General features: G+C 50.0%; 1 protein-coding gene across 1 annotated transcript in view; it reads left to right on the top strand.

Annotated features, from left to right (window-relative positions):
* Positions 1 to 16,278, top strand: part of GABBR2 (gamma-aminobutyric acid type B receptor subunit 2) — a 347,346-nt gene that overhangs the window by 277,311 nt on the left and 53,757 nt on the right. The window contains exons 12-13 of the mRNA XM_030293915.1: positions 6,587 to 6,694; positions 15,256 to 15,378. Coding sequence (XP_030149775.1) covers positions 6,587 to 6,694; positions 15,256 to 15,378 — 231 coding nt within the window. The remainder of the gene's footprint in view (positions 1 to 6,586; positions 6,695 to 15,255; positions 15,379 to 16,278) is intronic.

The raw sequence follows: 16,278 nt of genomic DNA, 5'->3' as shown, positions 1-16,278 counted from the left end.
GGGAGCTGGATTTCATCCTGTGATCTGCTCACTTCTCTAGCTGGGAGGGCCTTCAGGAGGGAGTTCTTTCAAACAGGGCCCCGAGCGGGTGCCTCTCAGAAATTCCTCCTCCCAAAAGGAAGTCCTTTCTCTGATTTGCCCCAGGGCTCCTAAGATGCCTCCGCTGGTCCCAGAGTACCCTGTTTGCGCCCACCATCTCCCATGGCCCCCAGAATCATACCCCCCTCCAAAAGACTTTGCTGAATTCCAAACCCCAGAGGGCAATTCCTATTCCGATCTTGCTCACAGGACCCTGGGCAAGACAGGGGCTTCTGGAATAATTTTTGGAGCATGCTCCTCAGAGGCTTATTGCCTCAGGACACACACCAAATCTCTCCACCACCCCTTGCCCCAGGAAGATGTCCATAATGGAGGCTTGGGTCTTGCTTTTGGACAGTCTGAGTCTTCTCTCCCTGCCATCTCACTATTGGTTGCCTGGGTTAACGATCAGAATGAAACAAAAGGCTCTTTTTTGGAATGTTTCTGGACAACAGGAAGGCGGCTTGCCCCTCAGCGTCCAACCAGCCACACCAGAGCTCCTCCTCTATGTGACTTCCCGGCCCGGAGCCCACATGCCTCTGTAGTGACAGGAGGCCTAGAGCACGGCAGCCCCAGTGCTGTGTCAGAACAGACCTGCAAGAGAGGCTGTGTGTCCATTTGCACGCTGGTTCCCCCAAAGAGCGACAAAAGCCCTTCCCCTGCCGGGTGGGCCTTCCCGAAATCAATTGAACAAGCAGCTGAGCAGAATTGTTCTGGGCATAGATTTTTCTTTCCATTTGGAGATGTGGCTGATTGTTTTTTCCCTTTTTCATAGTTGAGACTGATATGGGTATCACCTGCCTCAAGTTTTCCCTGCCTCATGGATGTCTGTGTTCAAGGCAGTGTGCAGGGGAGTGGGTGGAGGGCGGGGGGTACTTTATGGCTGAGGGGAGAAAAGAAAGACCTTAATGGCAGAAAAGTAAATATGTTTAAGGCTTTGGGAGAAAAAGTGAAGTAGCTATTTGTCTTGTGTGGATGAATCAGTAGAGACTTGTATTAGAAGTGACATATTGGAAACAGAACCCTTAGAGCCCCTCAGAACCTTCTGGTTTATTTGGCATCATAGAGACACACAGAAGGGAGATACTTGGAGGCATCATCAAGTAAGTGCAGGAAATGCCTCAGTGCAGGAGATGACCCTACAGTGTTCTGCCTGGGGGTCTGCCAAGTTCTACTTGAATATGTGGAATGATGGGGGATCTCACTACCTCACAGAAATATTTGGGGTAGAAGGGACCACGGATGCCATGAACTCAGCCTTTTTTGCCTTCAAATCCTCCAGTTCCCTCTCTGGTCTTCCTTTTGTGTGCTTGGCTCAGGCACATTTCTGGTGACCAAGAGCTCATTACCTCCTAAGCTGGCGCATCCAGCCTGATCACCTGCACCCCACCCAGCGCTAGCTCCAGAGATTTAAAGGTGAGCGTTGTAGGCCGTCTCCCCCAGTAGCACTATCCTGTGGGAGAGGCAGACAGATAATCAGATAGACCGCATTTCAGTGTGACCAGCACAGCAGAAACGTTTGTGAGGGCGCCAGTCTCAAAGAGGAGGCAGCTGTGATCTCCCTGCAAGGTCTGGAAGAACTTCTCAGAGAAGGTGGCTCATGAGTTTGGATTTCGGAGGACAGAAAATAAGAATTTGTGAAGGAGATCAGAGAGAGGAATGGCATTCTGGATAGAGGACATAGCTGGTGCAGGAGCCGGAGCAGTTTCGGGGTGGGGGGAGGAATGTTCAAGTAGTGAGGAATTACTTGCATGCAGAGCGCCCCGTGGGGGGTGGCAGGAAAGGTGTGGGGTGGTGGGGTCACACCCTGCTAAGACCTGACCTTCAGTGGGGCGGCAAGGGTTTAAACCTAGGAGACTCGCTTAGATTTGCTTTGGAGAACAGTACTGCGGGCCGGGGGCAGGGAGGGTGCAGGGTTGGATGGATGGGCAAGAGGCAAGGAGGGTAGAAAGTCTGGGTGGAAAGTGAGACAGAAGCTGGGCTCAGCGTTTGAATAGGAGAGTGAAGGTGGGGAGGATTCCCCAGGGGCACTTCAGGGTCCCTAACTGGGTGACAGTAGATAATGTGGATAGTGGCACCACTCCCGGAGTTGGAAGGAAATGGAACCGATGGACTCAGCTTTGGCTGTGCAGTGTGAAGTTTTATGCACAGCGAGGTGTCACCTAAGTCTCCGGTGACAGTGGGCTATGCAGGTCTGGAGCTCAGAAGCTGGGGAAGACACAAGAGATGTGTCAGCACAGAAAAAGTGGTTGAAGCCTGAGAGTGGAGACACTAACCCAGGGAGAACCCTTAGAGGCAGGGAGGGTCCAGGTCTGAACCCAAGGGTCCATTTGCCTCTTAAAGAGATGGTGGAGGAATGGAGAGAGAAATCACATCCCTTTTGCAGAGGCCTCTCCCAGCCTGGGAAGGGCAGCTCTGATGGTGGGGGTCCCACTGTCTCGCTTTCAGACTCTTTCTTCCAGTCTTATTTCATCATGGTCTGAAGAGCTGTCTTTAAATCAGATATGAACACCACAGCGTGCAAGGTGACCCACTGGGATTGTCTTGCAGAAGAGTACAGCTTTTATTTATCTTTGTTTTTTTATATAGAAAAATACGAAAGAAATTCAGCCTTCCTAAGGTTTAACACTTGGACTGGCCCTGGAGTCCCGGTGCGGCAGGTGTGTCCAAGAATCTGATGCAGGAACTCTGCAGAGAACAGCGTGGTTGATCAATCCATTATGCGAGACAGCAATGGGCCATTGTGCCAAGGGTCCCCAGGACAACCCCCAGTTCAGTGATTCACTAGAAGGAGTCAGCATATGGTTGCACTCACAGCAGTGATTTATTACAGAGAAAGAATATAGAGCAGAATCAGCAAAAGGTAAAGACACATGGGGCAAAGTCCGAGGGAAACCAGGTGTAAGCTTCCAGGAGCCTCTCCCAGTGGATCACACGGGACACGCTTAATTCCCAAGCAATGGATGGTGGCAACACATGTGAAAAGCCATCTCCCGGGGAGGCTGACTAGAGACTGTTCCTGGAATTTTTAGTGGGCACCGGCTTAGCACATACCAAAATTCCAGGCTCCTGGAAGGAAAGCAGGTGTGCAGGAAACCACGGTGTGTGCACAAACAGCTCAGGCAAAGAGTCACCTCTTATCATTGAGGGGATGGTGGGAACCGTCCCCACATCCAAGGTCCCAGACAGGCCAGTGGAGAGCCGACCTTGCCACCAGGACTTTCTAAGGATGGTCTCAGGCCTGTTCTGTTAACCCTTTCCTGCCCAGGCCCCCTCAGCCATTCTTCACTTCCCACTTATGGCAACATGTTGCCATTTTCAGATGCCAGGTTAGACTGATATTATCGGGTTTTAACTGAATTGTATTATTGGGTCTTAATGAACTGAGTCTTCCAAAACAGACAAATCACCCCAAAACGATTACTTCAGAGAACCCATAAGTCAAAGCAACTATAATAATGCAAAGCACGTTGGAGTGACACTTCTACCCAAAATAAGAGATCTTTGTCAGCCACATAAAAATCAAATGATATGATTTCATCTCCTACCATCCTTTGGTAAATTTCCACACTGCATTTATGTTCATGTTTCAGATTGTTTTTCTGATAGGAGAACATGGTCGAAACACTTGGAGGCCATTGGTTTTAATGGTCCTGCCAACCCATCAGTATGAAAAGTGTGTAAAGATCTCCCAGGAGAGTGTTCTCGGGCTGGCGGCTACCCCTAGATGTGTCCTGTCCCTTTGACAGCTGACTTCTGGGTTTGGATGAGCCAGCTTTGAGTCAGGAAAGGCAGGAGGAGCATGACATGAGGGAAGGAGGGCTGGGCGGGGGCAAGGCACCGGGTTCCAGGCTCAGCTCTGCAACTGTATGGAGTGGTTGAAAGAAATATTTTTTTAATGTTTATTTTTGAGGGGGGAGAGGGACAGAAAGCGAGAGAGACACAGAATCCGAAACAGGCTCCAGGCTCTGAGCTGTCACCACAGAGCCCGACGCGGGCCTCCAACCCATGAACCGTGAGATCATGACCTATGCTGAAGCCGGATGCTCAACCCACCAAGCCACCCAGACATCCCAGTTGAGAGAAATACCTTAAATGCCCTGAGTGTCTGAGTTTATTCATCTGCAAAGTTGTTTTCCCAACTCAACTGGTGGCTCAAAAAAAACACTCTGTTTTGTTGTTGTTGTTTTACTTGTTGTTTTTATCAGCATATTCTTAGCCTCTGACCTAATAATCCTTATTGAATGAACGGATGAATGAGTGAATGAATGAGTGAATGAATGAATGATCTGTAATGTCCTATGCAACTCTGACAGACCAGGGTTTTGTGATCTGGTCATTGATTAAGCTCAGGGTGAAATTCCCAGTAATTGAGAATTATTCCTCCCATACCCATTCTGTTTACTTTTCTTGCATCGTTGTATTGTAATATGCATAATAATGTGACCCTCCTGTGCCTTCTCTAAAGTACTGTTATTCATTCTTGCCTATCTGATTTGTGCTTGTTTTTGAAATTAAAAAAAAAAAAGTGAAGTCCTTCCCTATCCTATTGTCAGCACCCACACCTCACACGACCGTGTTTTAGAACAGTTGCTGCGATGCTCTTATCCTTCCTTAGGGGGCCGGCTCTGCCATCCACCCAGTCACGTCCTACTTTTACAAGTAAAATGGAAGAGTGCCTGAGTGACTCAGTCGGTCAGGCATCCGATTCTTGATTTCGGCTCAGGTCATGATCTCACGGTTCATGAGATCGAGCTCCATGTCAGGCTCTGTCCTGACAGCATGGAGCCTACTTGGGATTCTCTCTCTCTGCCCCTCCCCTACTCATATTCTCATTCTCTCTCTCTCTCTCTCTCTCTCTCTCTCAATAAATAAATAAACTTAAAAAAAAAAAAACAAATAAAATGGGAAGGGGAAATGTTCTTTCTCTGTAAAACTGGAGTCTGGAGAGCCAAGTTGCTAGAAAGGCAGGGTAGAAGTACTCCATGAAGGAACTCATCTGGGAGTGTTTCTGGGAACTTCTTACCTGTGCTGATGGCACTCCTGCGCTGGAAGGGCCTATAGCAGCCGGGCACACCTGCTGTGTCTGATTCCTCTGCACACCGAGGGTCTGGCCTGTCTGCTCCAGCCTGGCTGTCTCCCTCTGAGTCCTACTAACATTCACCTTCCTGCTGTGTTCAGCTGAGGCCAGCGGGGATCTTTCAGAGGGAACTAAGTTCAGCAGTGCTGAGGGAAAGCAGAAGAAAGACCAAAGCCGAGAACTGGAGCTCACAGAACACACAGCTTTCTCGCCCCAATGAGCAGGAAGCCCTAGAACTCGGTGGCGCGTGGCCTGGAGCTGGGCCAGTGTCCTAGGTTTTGGAGGGTGTCCAGACCAGCCGGTGAGCGTGGAGTCTGGAGACACTGGGGTCTGGCCGTGACGGCAGTGCAGGCAGGGAACAGGCACCCAGGAGGCCCCCACAACCTAACAGATGGTGGCTGGCCATCCCAGCCTGCAGGGCTCCAGGCTACAGGCAGCAGTCAGGGCTGACAGTTCCTGTCACTCACCAGCCAGGGCTGGGGATCAGGAGACATTTAGTCCTGCAGAACAGGTGAGAACCAGATAGGGCCTTAGTCCCAAGGTCCAAGTATGGCCACTGGGGCCAGGCTGGCCTGATGCTGAGTATCCAGACGCTGGGGTCCACAGTGAAGTAGGAACCACATAGTCTGACGGTGGCAGACGGGGCTGGTGGGTAGGACCCAGGCGGCATTCGCTCCTCTCTTTCTCCAAAGGCCCAAGGAGACAGGCCCATAGCAGGTCCTTCTCTAGCCTTCCTCCGTAACTGAACAGCTCCTGCTGTGGCCTGGAGCTGGCCTGGGTATGGCTACCCTGGATCCAGCTCTGGCTGAGTCCTCCCCTGCTCCACCAGAGTGGTGGGTTTGCTGAAGGCTGGAGAAGGGCCACAAAAGGATGCTTCTCCTGCCCAGTCTCAGCCCCTGCGGCTCAGTGTCCTCCCCTACCCTCTGCCTACAACCCGGGAGCTGGGAGTCCTGTAGAAGAGGTTCCCAGAGCCATCTGGTCTCCTGTAGACTCAGGTGAGGAGTCAAGAAATCAGCCATTTGTTCACCTCTGCAGGTCTGTCTCCTCACATAGAGGGCTCGCAGGAAGGAAAGGAGGGAGGGAAGACAAGAAGGCTGATCTGTCGCCCCTCAGTGGTCCCTTGGTGGTCCTGGGAGCCTCTGTGCCTCTGTCTGCCACTCCGGACTATGGGCCCATGGAAGGCAGAATTTGAATCTCACAGTCCCCTGTGCCCAGGGCTCTGGGTCTGGCATGTGGCTGATGGAACTAAATGTCTATCAAATTGAGATGTGATTGAAGGAGTCTTGATGGTTAGTGAAAGGCCACAGTATGTAGAATAAAATGTCTGAGTGTCTATTACCTAGAATCCCTCTGTTGGGACGCTCTAATAGATGGTGAAGGCGGTCCACTTAGGAGATGTTAATGTCTCTGTTTTCTCATGGCCTCTAGGTCAGGACCTGGATTCTCACCGTGGGCTACACAACGGCCTTTGGGGCAATGTTTGCAAAGACATGGAGGGTCCACGCCATCTTCAAAAATGTGAAAATGAAGAAGAAGGTAATCACTACTGTTTCAGGATGTTTGCAGTGTTCACTTAGCGTTTATTTAGCAAATATTATTAGGTACCTACGGTGTACCTAGCACTGGGCTATTTGCTGGGGATTCAAGCTAAACACGATGTCCACCCCTGACACCTTCAGCCTTGTAGGGCAACAAAGCATTTACAACACATGATGATAAGGGCTGGCTGGGAAGGTATAGGGGCAACAGGGGTATGAGCACTCAGACAAGGCTTCATGCAAGAAGTGACACTGATGTGGAGACCTGGAGGGGGAGTGAGGGTTAGCTGGGCAGAGGCCCATCAAGGGAACCGTGTGCGCGGAGGCCTGGGTTGGAGATCACGGAGGCGGGTGTGTTCACAGAGCTGGCAGAGGTTCATTATGGCCAGGGCATGGTGTTTACAGGGACAGGCTGTCAGAGGAGCCACAGTAAAGAATCTGAACTTGAACTTCCGGGCAATGAGAAGCCCTTGAAAGAGGGGAGTGAAACAGGACACAGACCAAATTTAATGTTTCTATTTTCAAAGAGGCCCTTAGAGGACAGGAGCCCTGCCTTCGTGTGGGTGGAAAGTATTTGCCATCCACGTGGCTGAGTCTAACCAGCATGCTGACTCAGCTTGGCTCTTCGGTGGAACTCCTGGAGAAATTTTCTCCATCACTGTCGTTTTAACGTAACCAGTGGTACTGTCCTTCCCTTGCTCCTAGATAAAAATTCGGGCAAGTCTCATGACTTTGAAGGCCCTCTGGTCAGCAGCTAATATATGGAGTCCATCGTAATATTCAGAACTTCAAACTGCATTTGAGGCACAGCCTCTGCCTCCACCAGCTCAGGCCTTCAGCGGGCCAGCCGCCTGCCCTGGGAGAAGGGGTGTGGCGGGCAGCTTCTCCCCTTTGCCAGCCTGAGCTTTTTCCCTGACGTCCTATCCCCAAGGGTTCTGAACCCTCCGGAGCTGGAGCTTGGAGTGGGGGAAGGGTGGAAGGTTCATTGCCAGGAGCTGCCCTTGGGGTTACTGGGCCTGGAAGAGGTTAAGCAGGTGCTTTAGACTGTCGTAGGGTGTGTCTGTGGGCTTTTCAAAGCCCCCACCCCCCACCCCCACCCTGGGACTGGGACTTTCCTTCCTATGGTGCCCATGACATGGGCGAAATACTCCCCCAGGTGGCCATGTGAGGCTTCTTCCCTAGGCGTGTGGAGGCTTCCGCACTCAGGGGCTCACCTCGCCCCTCTAGCAGGTCTTGGACAGGGCCAGCTCTCCCTCCTCCCTGGCCCACATCTGGTGCCCAGGAAAGCACACACGTGTCCTTCGCTCATCCAAACTCGAGGAGTGCTGGCTGACCGCACTGCACGGCTGTCCCCTTGTCCCACCCCCTGAGCACCTGGCCAACTGGTCACCTCGGGTTCCTCAGGTGTCTCAGGCTCCCCTGAGCTGCAGGGAGCCCATCAGTCAAGCCGTGTGAGTGTTCTCCTTAAAGCCTCCCTCTTCATGTGAGGTCAAGGAGGAAACATAACCATCCTCTCACTGTGGGGAGAGATCTCATAGCATCATGAGACCTCTTTCCAAAAAGCCTCTTCTTGATTCAACCCCACCCCACCCCACCCCAGCGCGCGCACACACACACACACACACACACACACACACACACACTTTTTAAACCCCTGACGTGGGTATAACTTGTTTACAGACCTCTCCTCTGCAGATCCTGCATTGTGCCCATATCCCATTTGACAAAGGGCGCTGTTGTTCTGAGTCTTCACTCCAAACTTGCATTTGTCATCCAGTTGCCTGGTTATGAGCCCTGGCACCTGCAGCAGGCAACAAGGCACTGGGGCCAACAGACAAAGCAGGAAAGCAGCCTCTCTTCTCTTCTGTTCCCACCACCAACCTGCTATGGGTCTCTCAGCAAATGTCTTCATCTTTCTGGGCCTCTGTTTCCTTATCTGAAAAATGGGGCCATATCGAAATGGTCCTGTCTCCTGAGCTGTGATTCTGCCTGGTACCCAGTGGCCCCATTCATCCATCAGCCCCTCCACCTGCCAGGGCTGCTTGAGGAGCTGCTGTCCAGATGAGGGAGGACCGTCCTCTCTCCTCTACCCCCTGCCCCATACCTGGACCACCTAGGGAAACTGCAGGCTACATTTAGAGGGAAGAAAGAATCTGTCCCTGTCACCCACTGCCGATGTTCACTGGAAGGGCCCTCCCTCATGGGCCTCTGCAGTATTTGTGACAACTCCTTTCCATCTATAAAATGAGAAGCCTGGCCACCCAGTCCTTCTCAGACCTAACTACACATTTCAATCAAATGGGAGCTTTAAACTCCAAGAAGTGACACAGCCCAGACCAATGAAACCACCTCACTGTGGCTGGAACTGAGCATCAGGAGTTTTTAGACTCTCCCAGGTGATACTGATATACAGCCAGGGTAGAAGATCTCTGATCTGCCAGGGCCACTCAGAGTGTGGGCTGGACCAGCAACAGAGGCATCACCTGGGAGTTTGTTAGAAATGCAGATTCTTAGGGAGCCTGGGTGGCTCAGTAGGTTGAGCGTCTGACTTTGGCTCAGGTCATGATCTTGCAGTTCAAGGGTTCAGGCCCCTCATCAGGCTCTGTACTGACCGCTCAGAGCCTGGAGCCTGCTTCAGATTCTGTCTCCCTCTGCCTCTGCCCCTCCCCCACTGGTTCCCCACCCCACTTCTCTCTCATAAATAAACATGGAAGGAAGGAAGAAGAAAGAAAAGAAAAGAAAAGAAAAGAAAAGAAAAGAAAAGAAAAGAAAAAGAAAAGAAAAGAAAAGAAAAGAAAAGAAAAGAAAGAAGGAAGGAAGGAAAGGAAAGGAAAGGAAGAAAGAAATGTAGATTCTTAAGCCCCACTCCAGCCCTAAGAATCAGGATCCTGGGGTGGAGGTCAGCCCTCCCAGCCATGCTGATGCAATCAAAGTTTGAAAAGGCTCCAAGTGACCAAGTGACTTCTGGGGCCCCTCCTGCACTGTGGCTGTGGTTAGAGACGCTCTGCCATTTACGACAACTCCATCCTGGTTTTGAAGAATCACAATGTTGATTCCTTTGTGTCAATATATGATTCATCCATATTGTCATCTGTAATCAAGAACCAGCCTTTATTTTCCATTACTCATGTGATTGCTGAGCAAGAACACTCCAATTGTCTGGCAACAATTGAAAAAACACGTCAGGGAAGACTTCAGAGTTTAGTTGTCTGAAAGCTACACTGAGGGCGGAGCTGGGATGTAGCCACACCTTGCTGCACGCACTGCCAGAGCTGGGAGACTGCAGAACGTAGGCTGCAGGGGGGCCAGGCACCCCAGGAAGGGGCTTATCTGACAGACCGCCGAAGGCTTTGTGTACAAGGTTTGGTCACCCGTTTTGTCTAGTACAAAAATGACTAAAGCCAGATGAGCACGCCGTTCCAGGGTGAGAAACTTTTTCCTCTAGTTTTGCTTTCTAGGCATTTTCCAAAACAGGTTTGCAGTGCTGCCCCCAAGCATCCCTTATCAACAAATAAGAGGAGGTAGAAGAGAAAGTTATGCCTTATATGGATCAAAAGCTCAAGTTCGGCAACCAGGTGGTCTTAAAAGGGTTGTGGCAATTACAGGTCAAAAGTAGGATTGGATTCTCCATGATTCCGACCTTTTATATAGCCAAGGTTGGTTTTTATTGTTGTTGTTTTATTAGGGTTTTTTTTTCAGTTTAGACTTATTTGTAAGGTGGACCCTTTAACTTTTTTACCGACACGTATACTAGATTTACAGACATTTGTAAATGCAATATACACTTTTCTGCATAGTCTTTTTGTCCTTTTCTTCCCTCTCTGGCTCCCGCCTCCTCTCCCTGCATCCACAGTGGCATGCCCTCCCAGACACACAAGCACAAACTTCACCCCATATGGCCACATTTTTTAAAGACGCTAAAGGAAAAGGAGCTTATTAAAGGATATACTGGCATGCAGTGACTTATTGCTTCCAAATCTGATATTTTTATAGCATGTTCTAGTTTTTTCTAAAACTCAATCATACAATCTTGAATTGGGAGACTTAGTGCAGTTTTTATTCTGCCTCTTACTAGGACCAAATTGAAACACTGAGACAAGAGCAGTAGGTCAGAGATGAGATGTTTTGTTCCGGGGGCAGATGATTTTTGTTTTTTTTTTTAAGACAAAGAAAGTTCACGGGGCACCTGGGTGGCTCAGTCGGTTAAGCGTCCGACTTCAGCTCAGGTCACGATCTCGCGGTCCGTGGGTTCCAGCCCCGCGTCGGGCTCTGTGCTGACCGCTCAGAGCCTGGAGCCTGCTTCCGATTCTGTGTCTCCCTGTCTCTCTGCCCCTCCCCCGTTCATGCTCTGTCTCTCTCTGTCCCAAAAATAAATAAACGTTAAAAAAAAAAAAAAACTTAAAAAAAAAAAAAGACAAAGAAAGTTCACTACAGAGACGCCTAGCTGGCTCAGTCAGTGGAGCATGAGGCTCTTAATCTCGGGGTTGTAAGTTCGAGCCCCACAATGGGTATAGAGAGTACTTAAAAAACCTTTCTTTTTAATTAAAAAAAAAAAAAAGGAAGCTCGCTACCAATATAACTTGGTTCTGTTGCAGACAATGACATGGGCACATCACCTCAGATCTTCCTGTGGACTTAGCTTCGGCAAAATGCCGAGAGATGGTTTTTGGCAGCTTCACCAGGGAGGACCGGTTACCTGAGTGATATGCTGTGTACAACTCCAGGAGACACCTTTCATTTTGTATTCCCCCTGGAATGGCATCCCTGGAACTAGGCAATGAGTTGATCCTAGCAGAAGGCCAATTCGAATCAGTCAAAAGATCTGAAGTCTCTTGAAGAAATAAAGAAATGCTCTTTTCTGTAAACCAGGAGTCAGACAACTATTTCTGTAAAAAGCCAGATAGTAAATACGTTAGACTTTGCAGGCCACAGAGCTGCTGTCGCAACCACTAAACTCTGCTGGTGGAGAATGAAAGCAGCCCGAGGGAATGGCTGTGTTCCAATAAAACTTTATTTACAAAAACAAGCAGTGGGCCAGATCCATGGTTTGCTGACCCCTGCTCTAGACAACAATGGAAAGTGACATTTAATAAAAACAGCCAACCGCTGTTGAGCAGTTATAGTCAGACAGACTTTGGTAATCCAGTGCCGTTTGTGTGGTTACTGCTTCCATTTGGTAGATGAGGAACCTGGCTCAGAGGGGTTAAGAAACTTACCCAAGGCCACACAGTTAATTAGTAAGAGTCACACTTAGATCTGATTCCAGAACCTGTGCTCAGTCATTGTTACTGTATGCCTTTGCACTCAGGGACAATGGAGCACTGGTAGCCTCCTAGCTTCAGAGAGAGAACTCAGTGTGATGGCATCAGTGTGCACTGACATAAAAGTGTTGCGCACGTTCAAGGTCACTGCCTCCTCGAAGGTAGACTGTGGAAAGAGTCGTAGACCTTTTGTCTCACAGACCCTGTGAGACATGCTAGCGCTTGCTGGTGGGGGAGTTTTGGGGAGGGAGAGCGGACTCGAGACTGAAGCCAGCCACTCCGCCTACCTGCTATTTATGGCACCAGCGTCCTCCTGACCATCACGGTGTCTCTGAATCAAGCCTCCTCCCTGCTTACCGGGACAACTGTCTCAGCTCCTAACTGGCCCCCTCCTGCAGGCTCCCTGCCTCAGGTCTACCCCTCCAGGCTGCAGAGAGCTCCCCATGACTCTACTGCTTAATGATGCTTCAGCCTCCGGCAGCCCCCCGTCATGCAGGCTTTCCACCTCACTAGCCCCCTCTCTAGCCACCCCCACCCACCCCACTCACACAAAATCTCTCACAGAAAGATTGGGGTGTTTCAAACAAAAGAACCAGCACCTACAAAGGTCTGGAGGGCAAAAATCACAACTCTGCCAGAGACTAGGGTGTGGTTAAGCATTAACAAGTCCGTGTGGGGGGGGGTGGGGGGAATAGTTAGGCCACTCTTGGGAAAGGCTTGAATGCCAAGCAAAGGAGTTTGGCTGGATTTATCCTCCCCGCCCCGGTGAGGGGGGGTCATAGAAGAATCCTGAAGCAGGGGCGATGTGATGCGCTCACTCCCCTGAACCAGCCCCTCAGCTCTCCCAGCTGCTTCTTCTGTCTGACATTCCCTTCTCCCCAGTGGCCCCCAGCAACTCCTCTGTGAAGCCACCTCCTCTCCTCCCGGTACCCTCTTGTAATCATCCCTGGCAAGTCTGTCTGTCCTCCTAACCCTGGAGGGCAGCACCAGGGTCTGTCCATCTCTGCATCTCCAGTGCCCAGCACAGGGCCTGGCCCTGCATGGGTGCTCAGGGCATATTTTCCTGGGCCATCATCCATCAACCAGTGCCTATTGAGCACTTTTCCTATGCCAGGCCTCAGACAGGCACTAAGAATACAGTGATGAGCAAAACCAAGTCACGCAGAGTTCACAGTCTACAAGGGAGTAGGAATACAAATCAAATGATCCCATATATATAGGTGAAGTTGCAACTGTCGTAGGGGCTCTGAAGACAAGGAATGTGGCCATAAACTCCAGTGAAATGTCCCCCAGCCTTCTAGCAAGGACAGGGAGAAGAAGGTGCGTTCCCTGAAGGGTTTGGAGGCTGTCAGGTGGGGAGGGTGGAAACCTGCAGCAGGAGATGCCCCGGAGGGAGTAGAACCTGGGCCCTGGGCAGGAGACAGTGACCTTGAACTTACAGTGCCACTTCCTCCTGGCCTCTTTCTGAGAGCTCATTCATTTTTTCCCCCAAACTTTCCCCAAGAAGGTCTGAGAGCCAGTCCCTGTATCAGACACCGGGGCACAGAGGGGAGACGAGCTGGTCCCTGCCCCCACTCAGACCGGAACACATCTGCAGCATACACCCTGTGCAGGGCGTGCCTGGGTTCACTGAGAAGCACCTCGGGCTCGGTGCTGAGAAGGGTGTAGCAGGAAGGTGGGAGAAGGACCTGCCAGGGTCCAGCACAGCGTGGGCCCCTGCCTACGGGCTCTAACAGCCCTGGGTGAGCGTTAAGTAGGGAGGCGCCTTCCAGCCTGTCCCCCGCGTCCTCAGCTCCCTGGGCATGTCTTCCTTATGCCCCAATTTCTCAGGGCTAGCAGGGAGTTGCCTAGTTCCCCAGAGAGCAAGGGTTAAGCTGGATTTCTATAAACCATCAGTGGTTCACTGAATGCTTCCAGAAAACCTCAAAGAGGGGGGCTTTACCAGTGCCCAGTCCCCAGGTAAAGCGGTTTGGGTGGATTTGATCTCTTTGGCAGGAACTCAGCAATACATTTCTGTTCTTCTACAATTCGGCAACAAAGAGACCTCTTGAGTTTCTATTTCTCTTTTTAAAATGGCTTTAATCATTAAAAGCCAGACCTAGTGATATTTCTTAAGCTTCTGCCTCAGTTTTGTTTGTTTTTCTATAGCCTCTTCCCGAATGATTTCATCACATGAGCTTTGGGGGGAGGAGGCACATAAAGGTGCAATGAGTGAAATACAGGTTGTCTTTGGTGCTGGCCGCATTTGTCCCCAGGGCCAGTCCCCATCAAACAGACATAAAGTGGGGTGGGAATTTCGCAGTGTAATAAAGATATCCCAGGCTGCAAAGAGGGATGGAAATTATATTTCTTCTTTTTATATTCCTTCATCGCAATTCAATCTATCAAACTTTTAAGTGTCTACTGCTTGCCAGGCCCTGCTCGGTACCAAGGATGCACAAAAAATAAAATTGGCTTCCCTTCTGTTAGGGTCTCCCCAGTTTGCTGAGGAGAACAAACATGTAACACAATATAGCATCTGGTCACTATAGCATCTGGTTTGTGCTATAAGTGTTTGAGGGTGTGGACTGTAGAGAAAGGAGGAGCTTGGTTTACATCTGGACTTCACCTCTTACTAACTATATTACACTGAGCGATTTACCTAGCCCCTCACAAACCTTGGTGTCTTCATCCATAAAATGGGAATAATAATAGTATCTGCCTTTGTAAGAGATCATGTATGTAATCCATTAATCAACCTAGAGGCAGGCACAGAGTAAGTATTCATTAAATATTAGCTATTCTTCTCCTTGGTGTTACCACTGTTACTTCTGATAAGTATGTGAACAAAGTGCTATGGGAGTGATTAATTCTGCTGTGGGAGTTACAGGGGACTTCACAGAGGAGGTGACAATGGACCTGGGTCTTTAGGGATTATTAGGAATTTGCCAGACAGAAAGAATAGGATGTTTCAGATAATAGAACTGGCACCTACAAAGGCCTGGGGGTGGGAGTTGGGGGAGGAGGGTTGGGGGGAAAGGGAAAGCGGTGAAAATCACAGCAGGTCCAGAAACTAGGTGTCATTAAACCTAACTAAGTGCACATGTGTGTTCTGGGGAGTGGTCGGACCAAGCTCATGAAAGGCCTTGAATGCCAAGCAAAGGAGTTTGGCTAGATTTATCCTGCAGGTGATGGAGAGTCCTGAGAGATTCTAAAACTGAGGGTGACACGATGCTGTCACTCCCCTGAGGCAGCGCCTCAGCTGCTATTCGGGAACCTCCCTCACGTCTGCTCCCTTCTGCCCCTGCCCTGCCTGCAGATCATCAAGGACCAGAAACTGCTGGTGATTGTCGGGGGCATGCTGCTGATCGACCTGTGCATCCTGATTTGCTGGCAGGCTGTAGATCCCTTGAGGAGGACTGTGGAGAGGTACAGCATGGAGGTAAGCGCCGGCCCCAGCCAGAAGGAGGCTGGAAGGCTCGCGAGCTCCCACAAGCGCTGGGACAGGGAGGCGGCACAGCTCCCTGGCTGCCCAAAGTGCACTGCTTAATAAGAACTCAAGGTAGTTATGGGGGAATCTTCACAGCTGCACAAGGGCCCACGTTCCCTGTCAGAAACTCCTCATTTAGTTCTGTTTCCTTCCATCTGAGACCTATTTCAGAAAGGCCAAATAGAAAGTCTTCACTCCCGTGGAAAAAAAAACAAAAACAGTGAAAGAATTGTCTAGTGATATTAATACATGCAGAAATAAGAAATGTTGGGCCCTTTAAATGAGTATATTCTCTGCACATTGCAGAAGCCCCCATTTGCATGATCCGTTGGTCCAGAAATGAGACTGCGTTCCAACCTCCCTTATAGGAAGTTCCCTAAGGAGTGCCACTAGGGAGTAAACATCCTGATAGCTCCTTCTAGTTACCATATGATTTTCCAGGTGGTAAGTGCTGTTAACGTAAAGAACCTTACATAAAAGTACTGTTAAGTATGTATTGTAATAGTCTTGCGTTCGGCCTTGCCCTTTACTCACACTGGTCTTCCCAGGGTGCTCCAAATTAGGGAAGTTCAAGACCCTTTGGAAGTGGTGGTTTTGTTGTCTTGCTGTTAGAGCAGTTAAACTTGCCTTGGTGGGAGAGAGCTGGGCTCGAATGGCTTGAACGCTGTGCCGTGCATGGTGATCTGCATATAATGTAGCAAATTCTGTTGAGAGACCTGGAGTTTGCATCGTTAGAGAAATCTTTTTGCGGAATGTAGTGCGGATTCTTAAACTAACGTGGAAATAGTCGTTTTATGCACTGGGGACAGAGGTTTTTACCCTTCTGGACAAGAAGGTTTTCTAGCACATAAG

Source organism: Lynx canadensis, chromosome D4 (genome assembly GCF_007474595.2).
Source record: "Lynx canadensis isolate LIC74 chromosome D4, mLynCan4.pri.v2, whole genome shotgun sequence".
NCBI classification, from domain to species: Eukaryota; Metazoa; Chordata; class Mammalia; order Carnivora; family Felidae; genus Lynx; species Lynx canadensis.
This window is presented reverse-complemented; position numbering and strand designations above follow the sequence as displayed.